Source organism: Phanerochaete carnosa, assembly GCF_000300595.1.
Source record: "Phanerochaete carnosa HHB-10118-sp unplaced genomic scaffold PHACAscaffold_6, whole genome shotgun sequence".
Lineage (NCBI taxonomy): Eukaryota > Fungi > Basidiomycota > Agaricomycetes > Polyporales > Phanerochaetaceae > Phanerochaete > Phanerochaete carnosa.
Window position 1 is genome coordinate 2,151,361 of NW_006767633.1, and position 21,001 is coordinate 2,172,361.

The 21,001-nt window shown below is 54.8% G+C and overlaps 8 protein-coding genes across 8 annotated transcripts in view; 5 read left to right on the plus strand and 3 right to left on the minus strand.

Moving 5' to 3' along the window:
* The first annotated feature begins 50 nt into the window (after positions 1–50).
* PHACADRAFT_210322 (uncharacterized protein) lies at positions 51–2,490 on the plus strand. Its single transcript, XM_007397155.1, has 8 exons — positions 51–997; positions 1,167–1,223; positions 1,284–1,336; positions 1,390–1,481; positions 1,538–1,751; positions 1,804–1,898; positions 1,953–2,155; positions 2,208–2,490. The coding sequence occupies exons 1-8, from the start codon at positions 916–918 to the stop codon at positions 2,396–2,398; spliced, it is 987 nt and encodes a 328-aa protein (XP_007397217.1). The 5' UTR covers positions 51–915; the 3' UTR covers positions 2,399–2,490.
* A 1,015-nt stretch (positions 2,491–3,505) lies between these two features.
* On the minus strand, positions 3,506–5,792 carry PHACADRAFT_258440 (uncharacterized protein). The gene is made up of 6 exons (XM_007397156.1): positions 4,926–5,792; positions 4,696–4,869; positions 4,494–4,640; positions 4,376–4,443; positions 4,175–4,321; positions 3,506–3,959 (listed from the first exon to the last, which is right to left on the minus strand). Exons 1-6 carry the CDS (start codon positions 5,784–5,786, stop codon positions 3,860–3,862), a joined length of 1,497 nt encoding a protein of 498 aa, XP_007397218.1. The 5' UTR covers positions 5,787–5,792; the 3' UTR covers positions 3,506–3,859.
* Positions 5,793–6,956: 1,164 nt separating this feature from the next.
* Positions 6,957–8,494, minus strand: PHACADRAFT_258442 (uncharacterized protein). Its single transcript, XM_007397157.1, has 5 exons — positions 8,331–8,494; positions 7,934–8,273; positions 7,801–7,876; positions 7,381–7,646; positions 6,957–7,327 (listed from the first exon to the last, which is right to left on the minus strand). The coding sequence occupies exons 1-5, from the start codon at positions 8,434–8,436 to the stop codon at positions 7,177–7,179; spliced, it is 939 nt and encodes a 312-aa protein (XP_007397219.1). The 5' UTR covers positions 8,437–8,494; the 3' UTR covers positions 6,957–7,176.
* A 751-nt stretch (positions 8,495–9,245) lies between these two features.
* PHACADRAFT_210325 (uncharacterized protein) lies at positions 9,246–11,320 on the plus strand. Its single transcript, XM_007397158.1, has 8 exons — positions 9,246–9,313; positions 9,369–9,405; positions 9,460–9,515; positions 9,569–9,593; positions 9,646–9,813; positions 9,872–10,161; positions 10,215–10,626; positions 10,685–11,320. The coding sequence occupies exons 1-8, from the start codon at positions 9,280–9,282 to the stop codon at positions 10,971–10,973; spliced, it is 1,311 nt and encodes a 436-aa protein (XP_007397220.1). The 5' UTR covers positions 9,246–9,279; the 3' UTR covers positions 10,974–11,320.
* Positions 11,321–11,349: 29 nt separating this feature from the next.
* On the minus strand, positions 11,350–12,959 carry PHACADRAFT_97028 (uncharacterized protein; the record flags this gene model as incomplete). The annotated part of the gene is made up of 9 exons (XM_007397159.1): positions 11,350–11,701; positions 11,755–11,877; positions 11,928–11,948; positions 11,999–12,112; positions 12,162–12,475; positions 12,501–12,584; positions 12,637–12,675; positions 12,726–12,809; positions 12,864–12,959. Coding segments are annotated over 9 exons (1,227 nt in total), but the record flags the coding sequence as incomplete, so codon positions are not given.
* A 747-nt stretch (positions 12,960–13,706) lies between these two features.
* Positions 13,707–15,447, plus strand: PHACADRAFT_175053 (uncharacterized protein; the record flags this gene model as incomplete). The annotated part of the gene is made up of 4 exons (XM_007397160.1): positions 13,707–13,760; positions 13,863–13,979; positions 14,036–14,628; positions 14,697–15,447. The coding sequence occupies 4 exons, from the start codon at positions 13,707–13,709 to the stop codon at positions 14,848–14,850; spliced, it is 918 nt and encodes a 305-aa protein (XP_007397222.1). The 3' UTR covers positions 14,851–15,447.
* Positions 15,448–17,256: 1,809 nt separating this feature from the next.
* On the plus strand, positions 17,257–18,882 carry PHACADRAFT_185451 (uncharacterized protein). The gene is made up of 2 exons (XM_007397161.1): positions 17,257–17,526; positions 17,576–18,882. Exons 1-2 carry the CDS (start codon positions 17,440–17,442, stop codon positions 18,755–18,757), a joined length of 1,269 nt encoding a protein of 422 aa, XP_007397223.1. The 5' UTR covers positions 17,257–17,439; the 3' UTR covers positions 18,758–18,882.
* Positions 18,883–18,974: 92 nt separating this feature from the next.
* The window catches only part of PHACADRAFT_175055 (uncharacterized protein), a 3,021-nt gene continuing 994 nt past the window's right edge, over positions 18,975–21,001 (plus strand). Inside the window, exons 1-4 of the mRNA XM_007397162.1 lie at positions 18,975–19,613; positions 19,668–19,862; positions 19,919–20,134; positions 20,200–20,926. Of these exons, the coding sequence (XP_007397224.1) occupies positions 19,141–19,613; positions 19,668–19,862; positions 19,919–20,134; positions 20,200–20,848 (1,533 nt within the window). The 5' untranslated portion in view covers positions 18,975–19,140 and the 3' untranslated portion in view covers positions 20,849–20,926. The remainder of the gene's footprint in view (positions 19,614–19,667; positions 19,863–19,918; positions 20,135–20,199; positions 20,927–21,001) is intronic.

Here is a 21,001-nt window from a genome sequence, read left to right on the forward strand (position 1 = left end):
GTCCATGTCTTAGATTCACCAAGCTACGTTACCTGTGAACACTTCCAGTGCGTTATGCTCTATGTCTCATGCATGAATTCGGATGCTCGGACACCTACTACTCCGATGGGAGGCTGTATCCCGGACTGAACTACACTGTACTGCATTTTTGCGTCGCACGCCACTGTCAAGACAGCGTCGTCCTCCGGCCTTTGCGATGGCCGGCATGGCAACTGAGTTCACCGGTCGTCTCCATCACAAACGTGAGGATCCGTATGTACCACTCCGTGCTGATATGCTTACCAGGAGGCGCGGCTCTGGGACAAAGATGAATCTTATCCTTGGCCGCAAAATCTCGCCGTGACGGTTACTGAAACAGAAGGGCGGTGAGCAATGGACTGGCAAGTTGTCTGCCAACGATTCGCTTTCTTACTGCTTGTCATTCTCTCAATGCAGAAAAGCACATCGTACTCCCTGATTAAATCCCCAATACTGTGCTTGCTTTGAACCTGTTGACCACCAAACAGACTGAGCGCACAGCCCAACAGACCATGCTAGGCCCGTCTCCAGGATCGACTCCACTGCCTCTCTGCACCGACCCTTGGCATCATTTCATCACATTCAGTCGTTTCCGGGCGAGGTATCGTCTATCAGGCACGGAGTTGGAAGGTCTCATCATGCCAGCAACCTCTGAATGCCAGAACATTGTGCCTGACGCCGTTGTCTGTCCTAATTTTCCGCGGGGCGATGCGAGCAGGCAAACTTCGCCACAAAATGCGGCAAGCGCGACTGTACATATAATCGCCAAGGCAAAACCCTTTGTGCTGCAGCTCTGGAAGCCCTCTCTACCTTGTCCTGCTATCTGTAACGCCCCTTCACTCTCGAAGATGTCCCTGTGCCCTGCAACGACCACTCTGGACCAGCTCCCCCACAGAGATGTCGTCCATCTCGCGGATATTCAAACCCGCCCACATATCCTCTCTGTATGGGAACGATACCGTCATCGCCAAGCACACTAGTTTGTAGAATGTGTCGCAGAGTCTGTAAGTGGCAGGCCTGCTGTACCCGAGAGTTGGATCTTCAATGACAGATTTCCATGACAGATTGGGGTGTTCATCCACGTGTATGCCGGCGCGAGAAGTTCTGTCATTTGTGTCGGCGAGCATACTGTGCTCACTATGCGGCAGGTGTTGATTCTGCCCTTGGCTACGTCACCGGGAACATCATCGGAGAGCCGATTTCGTGTAGGATCTTGTTTTGCCTCCCACGTCAAGGCGGCTGAAAGAGCTAATGCATCCATACAGCTCTTCTGCAGATCGGATTTGCGTACACCCTTGGGATCCTGTTTGCCCTCGTCGTAAGTTTGGTTCACTTACTGCCCTTACCATTGACCAACCAAAGCACACATAGACATGTGCATCTACTTCCGGTGGTCACTTCCATCCTGGGTTCACAATCAGCCAAGTCTTATATCGTGGCTTCCCAGTCAAGAAGGTGTGCAGGTGCGGTCGCTGAGCATCTCGGCTTTCACATAATTGTGTTCAAAATCACATTTTAGATACATAGTAGCCCAAATTTCTGGCGGCTTCATCGCTGCCCTCCTCGTCTATGTGCAGTGGCGTGTGAACATTAAAGCAACAGAAGCGGCGCTTATCGCTAACGGCAAGTTCGACTCTCTCATGTTCACGCCATCAGGCGTTGCGGGTGCCTTTGCGCTCTACGCGCCGCCAGGGTCAAACCTCGGTCAGGTCCTCTTGAACGAGTTCGTTGCCGTACGCGCCGCCATTCTATGTATATCAAATTCCGATATACTAACTTGCGTAGGATTTCGTGATCGGCCTTGTCATCTGGGCTTGCTTGGACCCGACCAATTTCCTAGTTCCGCCCGCTGCCGGCCCCTGGGTTATAGCATTAGCATAGTGCGCCCGTTCGCTTTGTTCGTTGTAAATCCTGGCGCTGACGTCGCTTCTCAGCTCGATGATAATTTGGGGCTACTCTCCCGTTGGCGTGTCGGCCAACACTGCGCGCGACCTCGGCGGTCGCTTTGCCGCCTTGGTCATCTGGGGCACGCCCGCAGCAGGTGGCCCATATGCTGCGATTTCCGCGCTCACGAACATTCCTGCGACGCTGATAGCTGGGGCCGTCTACGAATTTGTCCTCGCAGACTCGTCTCGAGGTTTGTCCATCCCATTTTCGTTCGCGCCGGAGTCCTCATCTGTGTCTTGCAGTTATTGCGCCGTCGCAAATGGACTACATTATCAGTCACCTCGCGCACGCAAACCACAGCAGTATCGGCGCATCCACGCGCGCGCCCGAGCCCGAGCCCGAGAGGTCGTCATCGTTTGCACCAAGCAGATCGCCGTCGCTGGCATTCAAGACCGGCCAGAAAACCAAGGTAGAGGTCATCGAACAAGTGTGATGCCCTTCTTTATTTCGTTTCGGGCCCAAAAGCTAGATTGTTGAGATTGCTGGGATGATTGATTATGTGAACTTCACGACCCCGCCATAATGACAGGAATGGTGTTTTTACCTTACCATTGAACTTAATTATACATGTGCAATCGTGTCATGATGACAATGAGTTGCTATAGTCAGTTTCGGCATGCGAGCTTCGGGTTGCAGGGCGTCCTATCTGAGGTCTGGTGTTTGAGGGAGGAGCGAGCGCAGTGATACTGTAACCTCACGAGGCTAATATATATGAACGGTGACTGAGACACGCCATCACCCGACCGCTGGCCGAACAATCGGTTCCGTAAGCTCAAATAACGACGAGCCGGCAATAAGGAGAGACGGCGCAATCACGAGCTTGCTTGCGAGTGAGCCTTTGTCAGATGGAAGAGTAAGCGATGTATACTTGGTACGCCACCGATGATAAGTCACACCTAGTAGATACACAACTTGAAGCCGGGACGATGACAGTAAAACCAGCCGTGGCCGGCTTCCAGCGTCATTATTTGAGGTCGTAATATCCTGATAACGAGTGGGGTTCCTTGGCAGTTCTACGGAAGTCGGGCAAAAGCTTTAGTACGGGGAATGTGACGATGGGAAATGCTTTGTTGTCGGACAGCTTGTCAGAAGTTGAGAGTCCCAGTGCAGCTCGCGGTTGTTTGCGTAGCCTGTCTATTACGTGTCCACTGCTCTGATCCTAGCTATGCAACTCGATTAGTATTCCGGAGAAGCTTACTCTTTGCCAGTGCAACCCCGAGCGCACTCCTTGTGCAGTGCACCGCCTTCCTACCGTCTTCCCATAGTGAATGCACCCTAACAGAGTTATTAGATAAGAAGAACTCACTGCTTCTACCCCAGAGCATAAAGTAGCAATTCTTGTTCATGAGTAGGAATATCTAGCATGGTTTCTTGGACGCCTATACCATCAGACGCCACAACGCCGCTGTGTCACGTGGGGCATCTCTCAGCTGGCAACGGCGAAAATTGTTTAAAAGATCTCGGCTCACTGGCTAGCAAACTCTGCAGGCTCGAGCAATTGCGGGCACACACGAGCGCAGTATTATTACAGGATAATATTCGAGATTCGATGCGCTACGAACACAGGCGACGTCAGTGTATGCGTACGAAGAAAAAAGAACCACTAGATGGAGCAGTTTGGGATGCAAGTGTAGACCAGAATGTATAGGGACTGCTAGCGAAAGCGCAGAGGGTGAGTGCTACAGACACAACGACTAGAATATGGCCAGCGAGGTGGAGAAATAAAGAAACACGAGCAAGCCACTGGAGCATAGGTCACAATTGCAAGAATAACTTCCTTTGAACGGACGTGTAGTATAAGACACGAGGAAAATCGAGAGAGGTTAGCTTTGAAGCTCGGAGGTCCACAGGATCCGAACGAGGGTTGTGGGGCGGCCTTGAGGTACGAAGAAGCTCAGCTCTCTTCGTAGAACGGCGGAGAGTCATTGTTCATCCGAAGACCCGCCAAGGCATTCTCGATTGATGCTTGGGCACCTCGGCTGGAGCTAGGGCGGCTGGGATCGGAGAGTCAACGTCAACGTCATACAATTGAGGAATGTTGTGTGCGCAATGAAAACGCGATAGGAATCGGCCCACGCGGGAAGTGCGAGATGAAAGAATGCTTGCGCTGCGAGATGAAATGGGGAAAGCGGAAAAGAAAGGGGGAAAGGTGGAGCGGAAAGCGTCAAAGGAAAGCGAAAAGGGGTATATGTGAAGATGTGAAACGTACGAGTCGTCCGACCGTTTCTCCTTCTTCCAGCGCCAAACCTTACGGAGCCAGAACGCCATGTTAACTTCTTGTTTCATCATGTTGACGATCCAGGAATGTTGAAGGAGCTGACTTGGCGTCGGTCGTTGGTCCGGCTGACGCGTTAAACTATGGAATGCACTCAGTACATGCGAGGGGCATAGAGGCATGTGTGCTACTCACGCAGCTTTCATGAACTCCTTCATTTCGGCACCATACTTAATCCCGTCTTCATCCTCAAGCTCTGGTGGCTGTTTCTATCGTTAGTACCATACTCCGCGCAGCATAAAGGTGCACTTGCCTCATTCTGCGTGATGAGCATCATGAGCTCGATTTGGGCAATATCTTGCGGGAAAGGGAAGCGGTTCTGCACGAGTTCAAGTAACGTAATGCCTGTTGACCACACATCGGACCGAATGCTATATTGATCGCCTGCAAGGCGTTCCGGCTGTGCTCGGACGCAGTCAGAGTCGGTGAAGAGGATTAGCTCGGGGATCACGCACTGCCATGTAGAGGCTGGTACCGGTGAAGGTTCCCGCATTGGAGTTGATCAGCTCTCCGGAGACACCAAAGTCGCACAGTTTCACGATGCCCTCGCGCGTCAAGAGCACGTTTGGTGGCTTGATGTCCCGATGGATGGTCTTCTGAGAGTGGAGATACGCAAGGCCTTGCAAGATCTACAAGGCATCACCGGACATCAGCGCATCATCAAAGGGCACAGGACGGCACTTACACCCTCCGCGAGGCGACTAGTAACCTTCTCGGAGACGCGTCCACCGATCAGCCTCAGCTGCTTACCAACGGACTCCAAACTGCCGCCCTCGCCGTACTCCATGAGGACCTTGACCTCGCTGCTCGACGAGGACATGTACGCCCCGTAAAACTTGATGATATTTACGTGCGATGTGGACGAAATGATTTTGATCTCGCGCAGGAGCTGTTTCATCGGCGCCTCGAGCGTCGTGATCGTCTTCCTAGCCATGATCGCGCCCGTCCGCTTGTCTCGTACCTTGTAAACGGCACCGCCTGCTCCCTCGCCGAGCCGAGACAGCTCCTCCAGGACATCATCGGAGTATTTATCAAATTCTTCCACCGTTTGGCGCAGGCTCTCCATAGATACTACGGGCGGTGGCCGGGTCTGCGGAGAAATGGTCTGCTGTGGGCGGATGGTAGGCTCGCTCTCGGCTGCGCTGAGCGTGCCGCTCCCGTTGACCTGCGGAGAATACGAGCCGTTCGCGTTGTTTGGACCACCAGCATAACCGCCAGCGAACGGGCCTTCGCCCGAGCCGAAACTGAGCTTTGGGAGCGAGAGCTTAGGACGAGATCCAGACGACTGGCCTGGAAGGGCCAAAGATGGACGACCAGGACGGGGACTGAGGTCGTGGCTGGGGCTCAATGGAGAGGGCGAAGAGGCAGAAGAGTGGCTGCTACTTTGTGAGCTGGACGACAAGGCGGCCTCTCGCAGATTGATACTGGACGACTTGCGAGCGTTGAGAGGCGCGACGTCGAGCGAGCTGTGGCCTGAGGCTGGGGATGCTGCTCGCTGTGTGCGAGGGCCCATGGGCCTGGGAGGATTGGTGTGCAGCGAGTGCATGGTCGAGGGAGTCCCTGGCGACGACGCGGACGACAAAGACGGGGAGAAAGACGACGAGACAGGCTGTGGCCCGTAGCAATTGGGCAAATATAAAAGGAAGGCAATACAATGTGATTACATTCCGTTGCCACGTGGGAGTCACGGCGTCATTCCTCGCGTTTGCATCCGCTGTCACGCTGCCACCGCGTTCTGTCCTTCACTCTTTCGTACCGAAACCGGTCTCAAGCCGCCTGCCCTGGGAACGCGTCCGGCTTATGCAGGCCTTGCGTGCTCTCCGCCACCCCAATCTATTACAGTCAGTCCAACGCTTTTGCCTCCCCAGCTTGCTGTCTTCACGTCCGTCTTCACTTCGGCCAGCCGGAAGGGACATGTCCGTGACCACGGCGCACTTCAGCGACTTCGGCGCGCTCGACGCCTTGCAAGACAACCAAGCCTATAACGACGTTTCAGTTATGCGGCACCACTGCGGCAGCCGCTTGCCCTACTCATGACTCTCGCGCTCCTGTCTGTATACCATCGATTCATGGAACAACCGGTAGAGGAACGTTCTTCCAGAACGTGTGTGGCATCACATGCCTCCTAAGCCTCTTCCAGGTGGAAGGCGCGGCATCTGTAGAACCCCCTCCGTGCAACTCTCTTGCGATCTCGGCGCCCGCTCGTCGAATCTTTCGGTATCACGCTGCCCTATCCAGGCCAGAACGCCCGCAGCCACTAGCCGAAAACCCTCCCCAGAACTTGGGGCCTGAACTTTAGACAAGTTTCGTACCGTCTCTTGCCAGCTTACAAACCTGCGCCGCCGGCTCTGTTCGTGCAAACCTCCCATATCCGACAACTAGTTCTGAGGTACATCCGATTGTGACGCAACATCGTGGTCTGGGCCAAACCTGTTCCTGAGACAAGATGTAGATTCAAAGCAGTGTCTGATGATCTCCGTGAGTCACTCGATGTTACATTGTTTCTTACCCACTTCACAACTATCATCGTTCGCGGGACGAAGGACGCCGTGTTACTCCGCCTGACCGATACGTCCGCGGGCGTTCATCGATGCGTTCCTAGGAAGCCAGCCGGTCGCACTCTATCGGCTCTCGGTATCACCAGTGCTTGGCCCACTCTGGCGAGAAGATGCTTAGCTTCGCACGGCGAAGCGAGTGACCGAAGTGTTCGTGGCGGAAAGACCCAACTTATCTAGAATACCTGAAGAGATCCACGGTCTGTTCAGAGGATACTAGCACTCCAGTAAACGAATACTCAGTGTACAACAGCAATCTTACACATGACCGGCAACAGAGCTAGCGCAATGAAATGCTTTTGATTTTGGGTGAGACAAGCAATAAAAGCGCGAGGAAAGCGATGATGAACCCCCAACGAACCAGCGAGGCCGTCACGCTGCTCATGAGGTGACGGTCCATACGCGGACGAGGTCATCAGTGAAGCCACCGAAGAGGGTCTGGCCATCGGCGGACCAGGAGAGGGAGACACACTCCGGCTCTCGAGCACCCGCGCTCTGCGCGAAGTCAGGCTTGAGCTCGTCGACGATCGACCTGAAGAATGGGATCAGGAAAGCATCAGATAGATTGAAGGTGGGAGCACTTACTTGCTCTCAAGGTCGAAGATCTTGATGCAAGTGGCAGTGGCAGCGCACAGCCAGTAACGGTTAGGGGAGAAGACGAGGGCATTGACGATGTCACCGGCCTCAAGTGAGTAGAGGTGCTTGCCCTCGTTGAGGTCCCAAAGCATGGTGATACCGTCCTTGCCACCGGAAGCAGCAAGCGAACCATCAGGGGAAACGGAGATAGTGTTGATGTAGCCCGTGTGGCCGTAGTGGTTGGTCTTGAGCTTGAACTTCTGGAGTTCCCAAACCTAGCGCAAATAGTCAGCCAGGTTTATCACTATTGTTGAATACTTGTTTATTAACGAAAGTGGTCCATTGGGGATCCCGGACCCTCAGTGTAGAATGATTTGATAGTATTCGCGCCCACAGCAAACGCGCTGATAGCAAAGGGAAAAGGCTTACCTTGACGACCTTGTCCCAACCGCAGGAGACAATGACGGGGTTCAGGACGTTGGGAGAAAAGCGCACGCAGGAGACCCTGGAGGGATGAAATGGATTCGTGATCGTCCCGAGAGCCTCCACGTATCAGACTCACCACTCGGTATGGCCGTCTTCCTTGATATCATACTTGCATTCGCCGAGAGTGTTCCAAAGCTTAATGGACCTGTCGCGAGAACCAGAGACGATTTGCCTGTTGTCAGCGGAGAAGCTGACAGACAGGACGTCAGAGGTGTGTCCAATAAAACGACGAGTGGTGAGGCCAGTATTGAGATCCCAGAGGCGAAGAGTGTGGTCCCAGGAAGAGGAGAGCGCGAATTGGCCGTCAGAGGAGATAACAACGTCAGAAACGAAGTGGTTATGGCCGTGGAGCATGCGCTTGGGATAGCCGTAGGAATCCTCGTCGCGAGTTAACTGCCAGACAATGATAGTCTTGTCTATAATGACTGTTCAACGCTTTCTGCAGGACAACGAACGCGAGCAAGACTAAATACCTCGTGAAGCAGTCAAGATCATGTCAGGGTTCTCCGACGATGTGGCAACCGCCGTAACCCAGCCCTTGTGGCCGGCGAGGGATCCGAGATAGCGCATCGACTCCATATTGTTCGGTGCGTCGAAGAGGGCGGCGGCGACGTTGCGTTTCTGCTGCTCGTCGGCGTACAGTACGTTCCAGCCTACGGCATGTGACAGCCACCGTGACGACGTGACCGAGGTACTGTACAGTTACCGATTTCGGCGCCCGCACTAGTTCGCGCTTGATCCTTGTCGTCTATGTCGCGCTCGCTCCTGGCTTCTCATCTTGTTTTGCACCCTTGCTTACCTCCGACATGAGCTTTCCTCTACTGCCTGGTGCCTTGTGACTGTTGCGTTGGGTGACTGTGTCGGAGTCAACCGGGCGCATGTTTCATTGACTCATTCAATGTTGTATGACATTCGATGCGCGTGCTTCCGGCCGACGGTAGAACAGATCGTGGAGGTGCTGCGGGGTGTGATTATGCGCTAGTGAGCATGATGGTAAGTCTTCTTGCTTTTGCCTTCTTGTGATATGATGTAGTACCTTTTAGTATTTGCTACTTCAGAGGGCTCAGCCCAATGAGACTAACCTTTCCACCAAGATCTCTGATCCTTCTATCCCCACTCTCGTTATTTAGAAAGTGAGATCACAATACTAACATCTGCATCCCTTCTAGATCTTTTTTTTATGTTTCATTTCGTATCTCGGAGTGCATACAGGTTATACGTCTTATTGTATCTCTGTTACTGTCTCTGTGCGTGTCGTTAGACAATCTAGCCAAGCCAGATCCCATAACTGTTCAACTACGCCATCGGATGACTTGCGTGAGGCATTGAGCTCCAGCGGTAATGCAAGTCTCGTAAGATGCCATTTAGCCAGCTTGTCAGCTTGTCAGCTACCACCACGTCCTCACGGTGACCCCCACCTCGATGACCGTGTCTTCACGAAGAATCCCTGTAATCAGTGCGGTTATGCACTAGCAATGATTCCCCGGTTCTTACGCATTCATTATGCATAGTTGACACCGACCCAGGTGTGGACGATGTGCTGGCTATGTAGGGTTGAACTGAGCCCAAGAAGCGCTCCCACTAACTCACGGAATAACTCAGCTTGCTAGCACTGGCTTCGCCAGAGCTCGATATACGAGCTATTATCGTAACCTTCGGTATGCGTCATATTGTCTGGCGACGACGTGTATATAACTGACTATGCTTGCAGGCAATACCGATGTCGAGGCAGCCTAGTCAGTGACGTATGAGCCACTTGACATACTCCCAACCTTACCCGCCAAGCAGTCTCAACATTCTGAGGCTTCACAAGGCACTTGCGCTCCAGTTTGAGCAGGATCCGAAGTCCAGAGCGCGGTTCTCCAACTTCACGCCAGGTAGTCAGATTATACTGGCAAAGGGTGCGAACGGCCCGCTTGAAGGCGAGCTGCTCAGCGCAGAATACTTCCACGGGCGGTCCGTAAACCGCACTGATAACATTTAACCCACTGATAATCAATATTAACCAATGCAGGGACGGTCTCGGCGACATCGACAAAGGACACCCTGATCTCAATGTCGATACCAAAGATCCCGGAGCGTACCCGATGCTTCAGTTCGCCGACAAACCTGGTGAAGATGTTGCCTTGGATATCATCAGCACGGAGCCCGTGAAGAGCATCTCGTACATCATTCTTGGCCCAATGACGTCTTTCGCACGACTCATGCGCAAGCATGGTGATACAGTGCGAGACAGACTTGGCCAGGTAATATGCATGGGCGGTGCACTTGATGTCCCAGGCAACAGCAGCGCGGTCGCCGAGTGTAAGTAGAAAGCGTTGCCTGGTCTTGAAGCCCGCTGAAATCTCCCGACACAGTCAATTTCTTCGCGGACCCCTTCGCGGTGAAAGAGATCTTTGAGCCTGTATCGCCTGTGCAAGGCTTCCCACTCGAGAGATTCCTACTCGTCCCTTTAGATACCACCACACCACACGAGATAACGTTCCCATATTACAAGGAACACATCGATCCCACGTTCGAAAATACCACGCGCCCATCCGACCCGAGCCAGAAGGCCCCGCTCTTGCACTTCACGAGCGCGTTCCTGGAGCGGACGAGAGAGGTCATGATCATGTTCGGTAAGGACGCGATGGAGTTGCACGATATCGTCGCCGTCTGGTGTGCTATCGAGAACCCGCCCCCGAGCGACGAAGAGCTTGCCCAGGCCGGACCTCTACCCGTTCTCAAGGGCAGATGGGGCGCGGTGCGTAGAAAGTTCCAAGTAGAACGGTAAGCTGTCTCTGCATAGTGGCGCACAATCCAGCAATGTTCAAGCAAAATTGTATAGGCTCGGCGAGATTACCCGCGGAATGCTCGTGGTAGACCGCAGAGAAGGCGAGGGAGCGTACGACCCCGGTGTAAACCGTGCGGCCGTACAGGCCGAGTTGGAGATGCACGGCTTTCACTCCTCGGGCGCCCTGGAGTCAACTGCCGTCCCCGCCCAGGTGGAATTGGAAACGGCACCAGAGCTGGAGAAGAAGCCGCTGACAGTAGGCGTACCTGTCGTCAACGTCACCCCCGGCCCTGCAGCACTACTTCGCACTCTCACTGAGCGAGTCTGGGGCGTGGTCGCATAAGGGTCAGCCGCCTATCAAGATAGCTATGTGTATAGAAGGGTGTCCGGCAATATGTAGAATATGGAAGCTTGGATATAGAAAGAAGCTATGTTGTTTACAATGCCTAGAAAATATGAACGTGATGTACATGAGCACGCGATGATCGTTAGATTGTGTCGATGTAGTCGATGGCTGGGTCCTTCTTATCCTCATGCTCGGACTCCGACTTCTCAACTGGGCTTGAAGGGCTGGGAGGCTGTTGCGCCTCAATTTCGTGTCGCTTCTCCGCGATCTCGTCCACGGTGCGGAAGCGGAAACCGCCTTTCACGGCCTGGTCAATCACCATACCACTAGAACCGGTGTCAGCGGACCGCGCCACGGAAGAGTCCACAGTTACTTACACAGCGTATATTGTCATCGCGACGTAGCCGGTGAAGGGCACGACGTATGACAACCGCGTGTTCCTGTCTGCGATCGAGGCCTGCGCTGGCGGGTACCACGCGCCGCCACCAACACCCATGACGATCAAGCCAGAGCCGCGCTTCGTGTGCTTGCCCAGCTGCTTGGTTCCGAGAGTGAAAATGACCGGGTAGCAGATGGACTCGAAGAAGAATAGGCCGAAAAGGCAGCCAATTCCCGCCTTGCCCGGCGCGAAGGAGGCCGCGAGTGAGAAGGCGGAGCAGGCGACGCCATAGAAGCTGAGCATTAGTGCGGGGTCGATGAAGTTCAGCAAGACAACGCCGACGAATCTGCAAAATTGTTGTCAGCCCCCAGCCAATCTCATACGCGTCAGTATACGTACCGCCCAACCGTGAAGGCGATCTGACAGTAAGAGAACAATTGACTAGCAGTCGACTTCGAGATACCGACATTCTGATCAACGATATAATTGACACACAATGCCGCTACTCCGACTTGCGCGCCGCTGCGATGTTTTTAGCAAAATGAGGATGAAAGAGCGCAAATAGCACGTACGTGTAAGCCGTTTGGGCAATCCTGAGGTGCAGGTCAGCACCAATTACATCTACCTGGTGAGTGAGACTCACCAGCCGAATATACAGTGATACTGCTTCCAGAACGGTTCCTCGTCGGCCCTAATGCCCGCTTCATGCATTTCTTGGGCTAGAGCATCCTGCGTAATCTCAGGGAGATTACAGAAGCTAAAGACAAATATTAATGAAAATAGTAGGATATGTTCCTGCAACGTACTAGAATAGAATGTTCAGAACTATTCCGAGTCCAGCGACGGCGAGGTACACCCATTGCACCGTGTCCAGCGTCGTTGCATTCTTGCCGAGGAAGAACCACCGTGAAGCGATCATGGGGCCGGCGAAGGTAGCTATACCTTGGAAACCTTGGCTGAAGTTCAACCTTGCAGCGGCATATTTCTCAGTCCCCAGCACCGAGATGTACGAGTTGGCCGCGACCTCGAGGGTAGAGAGACCACATCCTATAACGAATGTGCATCCCACGAAAGCCACCATACGTTTCGAACTTTGCTGACGGCCAGAAAAAGATCGCGCCTGGAGGGACATGAGTAACGTGGACATAGAGGGGGCATCCGATACACAGACCGAGGGAATAGAGGGTCAGTCCGATGTGAATACCCTTCTTGTATCCATATCTGGACATCTGTTATTGGATTAGCAGAAGCACCGCACTACGTAATGAACGGACTACTCACGAACACGCCCGCGAAGGGTGACCAGACGAAATAGGCTCCCTGTCTATCTGGTTAAACTAAGGACAATATAGCTCGGAGAAACGGCATACGAAGTATGCCAACTGCAGCAGGGTACTCTGTAGCTTGGAGATACCGAAGACAGTCTGGAAGTGAGAGTTGAGGACATCAAGCAGCTAAGCGAAAGACCGTCAGTAATAGACGATGAAGACGGAAAAGGATCGACATACACCGTATGCAAAACCCCATGTGAAGAACAAAGATGTGACCAGGGCAAAGGCATATGCCCAGCGTGCTCCAGACAGCTGCGAAGCTACCGTTGAAGGTCAGTATACAGTCTCATACGGAGTGAATGTGAGCTCACCTGTGGTACCGGTGACGGTCATGGTGGAGGAGCGAAGCGGGAGCAATCCCACGACACTCTTCTCGTGCTAAATACCCCGCACTAATGTTTCAGACGCTAACAGCACTCACGTGGGGGCAAGCCATTCAGGTTGGAGAGGATTGTGGGGCGGCAATGCGGGCACCGACCAATCGTGAGCGTCGAGAACTTCTCGTGATGATGTCCAGCGGGCCGGGTAGAAGATGCATAGGTTTTCCATCTGCCAGCGTTTGGCGCAAAACGTAAGCTCGGTCATCCAGGCAGATACTGCCATTGCGGAGTGAGATCTCTGCCATATCGAGTAGCATTGCAGGCTGACAGGGCCGAATACAATAGTCAGGGGACACCCGCGGGTACGCACATTTAACGGAGCAAATTTGTATATCAATTCCTTACTGCATGCAGAAGCTAATGTATGAGAGTCCCCGAAGATACTCACGAGCTAACGTAGAGATCCTGGTGTATGAGCTGGCGAGGACACACCAGGCATTCAGAGGCCCGACGGCAGTCTGCGACCGAAAAGATAGAAGAATAAGCGTGTTCGCGGCAGAAGACAGCACGTACGTCAGGTCGCGTTCCTTAGCAGCCATCAACCGCGTGAACACCCTCCCAACGTCGGCAAAGATGAGTGCGGTCCGTAAAGGACGATACTTTCCAAACCAGGAATTATTCTGATGAATGCCCGCCCCCCATGACTCGGGCGCTAACCGGGTGTCTCGATCCAAGCGAGTTTGCAGACCGCTTGGTTTGCAGACATCATGTCACAGGTTCAGGATCTCTCTTTGTTTCTGAAGGCAAGGGAATGAAGCATCCATAAGTTGCGCTGCATTCACCAGGCTGACTACAGGATAGGTACACCGTCGTCAAAGCTCGCTTTCCGCATGAAGGCAGACGGAAGTGGCGTTTGCGAATAGCGGAAGAGTTCTTCGCGCTCGCGCTAGAGGACAAGCAGAAATACGTTGCGGTAAGTTGTCATGGCTGTCTCTGCACTCCAATTGACTGACATGCACGTTCAAATAGGCTGTACCAGTTCCCGTCGCAGAAGCGGAGGATGCCGAGTACTCTACAGACGACGATCCGCTAGACGACGCGACGGACGCCCCGGGACTGGGTGTCGTCGTCCGCACCGACTTCTCAAACGAAGAAGCTTGGCAAGCCTTCTCCGAAAAGCTCCAAGCCGCCGAGGCCGAATTCAGCTCTGCGCCGTCTAACGAGCCCAAAAAGGCAGAAAGCTCTACTGCAGGCGAGACTTCTAGGGATGCCGACGAGGAGATGGACGAAGACGGGCCCGAGGCAGACGAAGCTGAGCTCGATGAAAGCGACACAGCTCCCATCTTCAACGTTATCAATCCCACCGCGACGAGTGGATGTGAATGGCTGCAAGACATTTCCAATCTTACTGCATTACGGCTTTTCAATGACGTCGATATCCGACCTGCTCCCGCGCCTGCTACTGGCGAGAAGCGCATCAAGCCGCCAAATCGGCTTGTTGACTATCATGGTTGGCAGGAAATCTACATTGGCAAGACGCTGTGGATCTACGATGCCAGGTCCAACACGGACCAGTGTGTCAGACTCGTCGGTCAGCAGGGTGCGATGTACGGCACTGCTACGTGAGTCCACTTCAGTCTTCCCCTTCAGTTCTTCCCTTGGTTCCATGTGATGACCCACGAGCATTTAGCGGCGACAGCTGGCGCGCCCGTGTCAGTCACATCTGCGAGCTGCAGGTTAACCTTGCTTCAGGCGCCATGACAATTGACTTCGGAGGGCAAGACCGTTGGGATTATCCAGAGCGCGTCCGTAACATGGAAGAAGCAGAGAGGCCTATCGCATGATCAAAAGAAATATAGAGCAGATTTTGTACCTACTAAACGTGACAGTTCAATATAATTGTACATGTGCCAACCAGATATCTATGCAAGCCTCAATATAAATAGCGATAACCAAAAGCGCGAAAGATAAGTAGTTCTGGATGCAAAGAGCGGACCAAGCACATGTTCCAGTGCAGTCGGGCTCACCGTGTCCGCATGGGGCTGTCCTCGCGCATGCGCATCGGCGTGTCTTCGCCTGAAGAAGATGTTGTAGACCGCATGTCACTCGTGCGCTGGTGCATGCGCGAGGACGAGCGCGCGCGGCTGTGAAGATGCTCAAGCCGCTGGGCACTCGGGCCCGCACGTGCCACGCGGTGGTGGAGCGGCGAGCGGCGGTCGCCATCGTCGAGGAGCTGATCCTCCTCGTCTGAGCCGAGGTCGCGGCTGTCGAAATAGCCCCACGCGCTCTCAATCTCGTTGTAGCCGGTGTATGAGCTCGAGCTGGCGGCGCGTCTCGTGCTGCTGCTGATGGCCATGCGGGTATGGAGCGCAGACGGCGAGGTCGAGACCGAGGTCGAAGAAGACGCGGGAGACGATGACGGCACGGACGCCTGCCGGGGCGTTTCGGGGTGTGAGGGGTGTAGCACAGGCGGAAGTTCGCGACGGGGTTCGTTGCTCGAGTCTGGAACATGTAAGGGTGGTGGGCTGCCAAGCGAATGGTGGTGGAATTGGAGTGGCGGCGGCTGATGTCGACTTGGGTGTAGGACGCGTGGTGACGAGGGGGGATGAGACGTGCCGGAGAACATGGCGCTCGGAGGTGGAAGCACCTGTTGCTCAGTGGGTGGTTGCGTGCGTATAGGCGGCAGTTCTGGGCCAGACGACAGCTCGGGGGGAGGTGGTGGTAGTGGGTGTAGGTTCTGGGTTTGCATCTGTGCCTGCACTATGGCGTGCGCCGCCGCCGCAGCTTGTGCCTGGTGGTGTTCATTAAAGGTGAGTTGTTGAAAGCGTGCGAGGCACGCCGCCGCCGCCGTGAGCTGGTGCATGAGCTCGGAAGACGCGGTTACCTGGAGCAGTGAGATGAGCAGCTAAACAACGTTGGAAAAGCAGACGACGCACGACTTCCGGCGAGGGGCCCACGGACCCCGGCACGGCAAGCTTCATGCGCAAGACCTCAACCTCTTTCCTGAGGCGAGCATTCTCCTCTTCAGCTCTACGCGCACGGTCTTCAAGGTCAGCCACATACTGCGCCTTTCTGGCACGGTAATCGCGCTGCTGAAGCAACGCTCGCGAAGGCGGGATGGTGAGATCTTTCCTTCTTCCTCGGGTCATCGTTGCGCGTGATGCGGGGTAGCAGAGACGATCGCTCGATCAGGACGAGTCTATCAGCGTTTTTGCTGCCGTCGTCGTGTGCAGTGTCTTTTTGGCGTCGTGCACAAAGTGTGCTGAGAGTAAGAGGGGCTTCCTGCCGTGTGGAAAGCTCGAGAGGCGGCCGATGTAAATTGGTTAAGCTGGGCGGGATATGGATGCCTGATCTAGCGAAGGGTTCAGCGTCTTCGCTGCTTAGACAATCAAATTCGCAGACGAAATACACTGATGATTTCAGCGAGACTGGACAGCTTTGTGGGGAACGGAACACCTTACGCCGGCTTGTCGGGGTCTCGTCGGGACGGGTTGGATGGCGGCAGCGAGCAGGATTGTTGTGTTCTCAGCAAGTACAGGAAGCAGCCGTGGCGGCTTGCACAGCGAGGAGTCTGCGTTTCTTACGTCTGTTGCGGTTCAAAAGAAGGACTTCGTTACTGGTGAGCTACTGCTATTGCTTTGCACACGCTGATTAACATGTGTTTAGACTGCAGAAACGAATCCTCCACGCATGCGGCATCCTGAATATCTGTCAGGCGTCGGCGTCAGGCGTCGGGTTTGGTGTATCATACAGTCTACCCTGCGACGCACGCTACCGAAGATCTACCCTGGAGCATCGCCTATTGTTGTCGGAGGTTCTGTCAGGGCGCGATGGATGAGAGATACGCACATGCTTCTCACTTCACCAAGCCCCATAGCTGCTGACACTCCCGTCCTGCCGGGCGTTGATAAACTGCTAGTTTTGGACTCCTGGGAAGGGATGAGTGGTCTGCACCGCACACACAAAGACAGCCCGACATCACTGTGGGAGTTCTGCGAGGTGCTTTGCAATTGATACGGAGGACCACAGCACCATCCCTCGGAGATGCCATGGGCGCTTTGATTTGCGCTTGATTTGAGACACGGTTGTGGTGAGTTTCGTTTCATGACTATTCAAATTCGACATACTACCGCTATCAATATCGTGCGCTGTGTCGATTTTTGTGCGGATATGGTCTACATGGATACTGGGGACCCAGGAGCTTCCCGAAATGGCGATATGCTACCAGTTCCACTTTGGGCGACAGCGACATCGAAGAGCTGTCTGCCGTCGGTGTCAGCCGCTGCGTCTCAAATAAGCCAGCCGTGCTGTTTCTTGCTCTCCTCTGAACGTCCATCTCACGACGTCTCGCATTTCTAACCAACTCATACACTCTTTTCTACATCTTACGCTCCTTACGACCTGACGATCTTTACGACGCAATACGAACTGATATGTACCTCATCACCTCCGCCGCGTCGGCCCTTCTTCTGGGTCAGCTGATTCACGCGTCCCCCCTCTTACACCCGAGGCAGCTCCCGGTGCGTGCTTGTCTGACATGCCTCGATTACACGCCCTCATGTCCGGCAGATTGTCGACGAGATAACTTGCAACATTGCGGGTGTGCAGATAGCGAACCCTGCGCAGACGCTCGCAGGTGTCCAGAGCGGCGCAATTCAAGCACCATCTGGGTTTACCACGGCGCAGTTTGGACAGCTCTTGGTGGGGTGTCTCAGGCGTGGAGCTACCGACAATTTTCGACGGCCTCAGCTGCCCACCGAGTTCACGAATGGAGGAGAAACTTCAGATGTTTCTGAGAATGGCGACCCCAGTGTGGCTGGCAACTATCCTGTCTTTAGCGGTTTCTCGACGGGAAACTTAGCCGACCCTGCCTCGATTCCTGCGAACGGCGGCCCTCCTTCGGACCCTCCTGCCTCGAATGCTGCCGCTGATAACACCTCTGGGGCAACTGTTGACAGCACCAATAACGTGGCCTCCACCGACCCTCCGGCTGCTAACAACAACGGTGACTCCAATGCCACTCCTGCAGCTGGTACCGCCCCTACCGACCCGCCGGTCTCAGATTCTTCTGCGACGGATGCCTCGTCCTCCAACGCCCCTGCTGCTGACCCCCCTGCCTCGGACCCAGCTGCTGCCGATCCTGGTACCACCAACAACGATGTTGCTGCAGTAGATTCTAACGCCGCGTCCTCCACGTCAGATCCTCCTGCGGACCCTCCTGCTTCACCTGCGAACGGCGGCTCCGGTGACGACGGTGGCGACTCTACATCTGCATCCGCTTCCTTCAATCCCGATCGAGACGAGTCTTTCAACCCAGATGGCTCTCTCGCTGGTTCTTCCTCCGACGGAAGCAGCGACCCTGGTACCAGCGCAGGTACTGATGCTGCCTCGAGTGGCGGCGACGCCGGAAATGCCAGTCCTGCAGCCGCTTCTACAGACCCCGCCGCTAGCGCAAACGGCGCTAATGCAGACGGGACCGCATCGCCTTTCCTCTCTTACGATACCGACGCCGCTCCTGACACGGCCGGTGCTGACCCAGCAAGCCGCAACTCGTTCAACCTCGTCAACAGCCATCACACGACGGCCAACGGCGCGGGAGGTTGCGATGGTATGCTCTGCCTGGCAGATGTCGTTCTGCCCGCAGGTATCGCGGAGGCTCCAGAGTTGGGCCTGAACGGCCTGAAGAACGGCAATCCTGGAGGGTGCCCCAACGGCGACATTGACGCGTGCGTGGATCTTGGCACCCGGTGATTCGAGGATGGACGGTGTTTGTTTATCTCGGAGAGTAGTGTCACGACCTCGTCCATCCTGTATACATTAACATACCTCGTTCGTGAACAATGTAATATCTAGTAGAACACGGCGTGCGAATCTGGAGTCCGCCACCTAGAAGAGCCAGAACGGTACTTGCTGGTAGTATTCCGCCTTGGCGTTAACAACGTTGACACTGAGGGCGCCTATGACCATCTTTGCTATGCCCCTGCCACAACCTTGCCAACACTCCTTGACTTTTCACTCTTCTCTCCGCCCCTGTGGCACCCTTTCTACCGGAGACGTGGCCGTAATTTCTTGACCTTGCAAAGCAGCCGCCCCACGAACCATCACCTGGTCACAGCTTGAGCCCTGTGTCCTACATGGACGACCCCATCCGCGAGGAGATCACCTTTTCTGCCCGCTTTCCCCTGCCCTTCCGTGTTCTCTTCCTCGGCGGGCTCGGTGTCCTTGGCTGGGCGACAAACCTGCACGGTCTGAGCGCCCTGGGCATCGACGCCGCCTCCGCGCTCGAGCTGAGCACGCACCAGCCGCACCGTCTGACGCACCACCCGTACTCTGCCTCGGAACCAGACACGCCGCTGCCGACGGCGCGCGGCGGCTGGAAGCTCGTGCCGCACCCGGCGACGCTCTACGGCCCTGTGTACAGGCTCTTCTTCTGCTACGCGATCGTGTTGTGCCTCGGCTGGGCGTGCTACCAGCATGCGACCCGCGCCGACGTCGGGCTCGTGGACGTGTACAAGTTCGTGCCTGGCGTGCTCATGCTCTTCCTGCTCATGATGCTCGTCTCGCCGTTTGATGTCGCGGGGAAGAGGGAGCGCGACAAGTTCTTGCAGTGCGTGCCTACCTGATGTCGGTCTCATACGTGTCGCTGACCAGCCGTGCAAAGTTCAATACGCAGGTGCTTGATCTCGAAACACCGCATACACTTCTCCGACGTGGTCTTTGCTGATATCTTTACGTCCTTTGCAAAAGTGCTCGGCGATGTGTGGCTCTCCGTGTGCATGATTCTACCGGGAGGAAGTCTTCTGTACCCACCGCCACAACAAGGGCTTGCTCGGTGGATACTACCAACACTCATGAGGTACGAGTTGTTTTCAATGCCGTGAACTCTGTGTTCACGGCCTGTAATATATACAGCATCCCATATGCCGTACGATTCCGACAATGCCTCGTCGAATATTCCTTGACGACAAATGAAAGCAAACGACCATTATACAACGCGATAAAATATGCAACTTCCTTTCCTGTGATTTTCCTGTCTGCAGCACAGCGGCAAGTAGCAGCGGACCCTGAACTTTTGGGGCTCACCGGGTCGGGACCGTGGTACGGAGAACATTCCCTATTCAGACTATGGTGCGCATCCCGTTTATTCATTCAGGTGAACCAATTAAAGTTTTCGGCGTTCATTTAACTTAAAGGTTGTTGTCGGCGCTGATCAACTCGCTCTACTCATTCTGGTGGGACGTTACATACGATTGGGGTTTCGACCTTCTACGTGTACGGGAGAAGAAGAGTTCTAGCAGCGTGGGTTCGCCACCAAGGCAGCTCATGCTGCCGCGTCTGCATTCGCGTTCCGCGTTGCTAGCCTCCGGCCAGGACGACGACGACTCAACAGAAGAGCAACTCGGGACCGAGCAGGGAGACAACCACCCGCGCCCGAGCCGACGCTACCCGTACGGCCTGCGCTCCGTGCTCCTGCTGCCGCTTCCCGTGTATCCCTTCGCGATCCTGGTCGACCTCGTCCTGCGGCTCACCTGGTCCGCGAAGCTGTCGAGCCACCTGCACTCGTTCATTGACGAGGACCGCGCGATCTTCTTCATCGAGTTCCTCGAGATGGCGCGCCGCTGGATGTGGGTGTTCCTCCGTGTCGAGTGGGAGGTCGTACGCGAGCGCGAGGTGCGCGCGGCCCTGCCCCCGGGGACACGCCTGCGAAGACGTGCGCCGGACGCCAGCGCTGAGGCAGGGTACGAGATGCTCGGCGAGAGGGAAAGCCGCGCGAACTCAGTTGAGGAGGCTGGGGCTGGGGCAGAAGCGGAGGACTGGAGGAAGTCTGTGGACAGGGATTAGCGGGATTCCAGGACGCTTTCGAGGACATTAGACATTGGGCCTCTTTGCAATTGCATTAGACTCTCTGAAGTACTATAAGTGAGTAGTCCGTGATCGCCATCGTGCTGCTACTGCACTGACGCGCATCCCAACTCGCAGTATTGATTAATGCAT

Excerpts from the sequence above, each read along its gene's own strand:
- PHACADRAFT_210322 (XM_007397155.1), top strand. The coding sequence starts at position 916 with ATGTCGTCCATCTCGCGGATATTCAAACCCGCCCACATATCCTCTCTG. Across the intron at positions 998-1,166 it reads CGTCATCGCCAAGCACACTA|GTGTTGATTCTGCCCTTGGC; the intron begins GTTTGTAGAATG and ends ACTATGCGGCAG. Across the intron at positions 1,482-1,537 it reads CCAGTCAAGAAGGTGTGCAG|ATACATAGTAGCCCAAATTT; the intron begins GTGCGGTCGCTG and ends ATCACATTTTAG.
- PHACADRAFT_258440 (XM_007397156.1), bottom strand. The coding sequence starts at position 5,786 with ATGCACTCGCTGCACACCAATCCTCCCAGGCCCATGGGCCCTCGCACA. Across the intron at positions 4,870-4,925 it reads CTAGTCGCCTCGCGGAGGGT|ATCTTGCAAGGCCTTGCGTA; the intron begins GTAAGTGCCGTC and ends GATGCCTTGTAG. Across the intron at positions 4,322-4,375 it reads AAGGAGTTCATGAAAGCTGC|TTTAACGCGTCAGCCGGACC; the intron begins GTGAGTAGCACA and ends TGCATTCCATAG.
- PHACADRAFT_185451 (XM_007397161.1), top strand. The coding sequence starts at position 17,440 with ATGTACCTCATCACCTCCGCCGCGTCGGCCCTTCTTCTGGGTCAGCTG. Across the intron at positions 17,527-17,575 it reads TACACCCGAGGCAGCTCCCG|ATTGTCGACGAGATAACTTG; the intron begins GTGCGTGCTTGT and ends CATGTCCGGCAG.
- PHACADRAFT_258442 (XM_007397157.1), bottom strand. The coding sequence starts at position 8,436 with ATGGAGTCGATGCGCTATCTCGGATCCCTCGCCGGCCACAAGGGCTGG. Across the intron at positions 8,274-8,330 it reads GATCTTGACTGCTTCACGAG|ACAAGACTATCATTGTCTGG; the intron begins GTATTTAGTCTT and ends CAGTCATTATAG. Across the intron at positions 7,647-7,800 it reads GTTGGGACAAGGTCGTCAAG|GTTTGGGAACTCCAGAAGTT; the intron begins GTAAGCCTTTTC and ends TATTTGCGCTAG.
- PHACADRAFT_210325 (XM_007397158.1), top strand. The coding sequence starts at position 9,280 with ATGACCGTGTCTTCACGAAGAATCCCTGTAATCA. Across the intron at positions 10,162-10,214 it reads CAGCAGCGCGGTCGCCGAGT|TCAATTTCTTCGCGGACCCC; the intron begins GTAAGTAGAAAG and ends CTCCCGACACAG. Across the intron at positions 10,627-10,684 it reads AGAAAGTTCCAAGTAGAACG|GCTCGGCGAGATTACCCGCG; the intron begins GTAAGCTGTCTC and ends AAAATTGTATAG.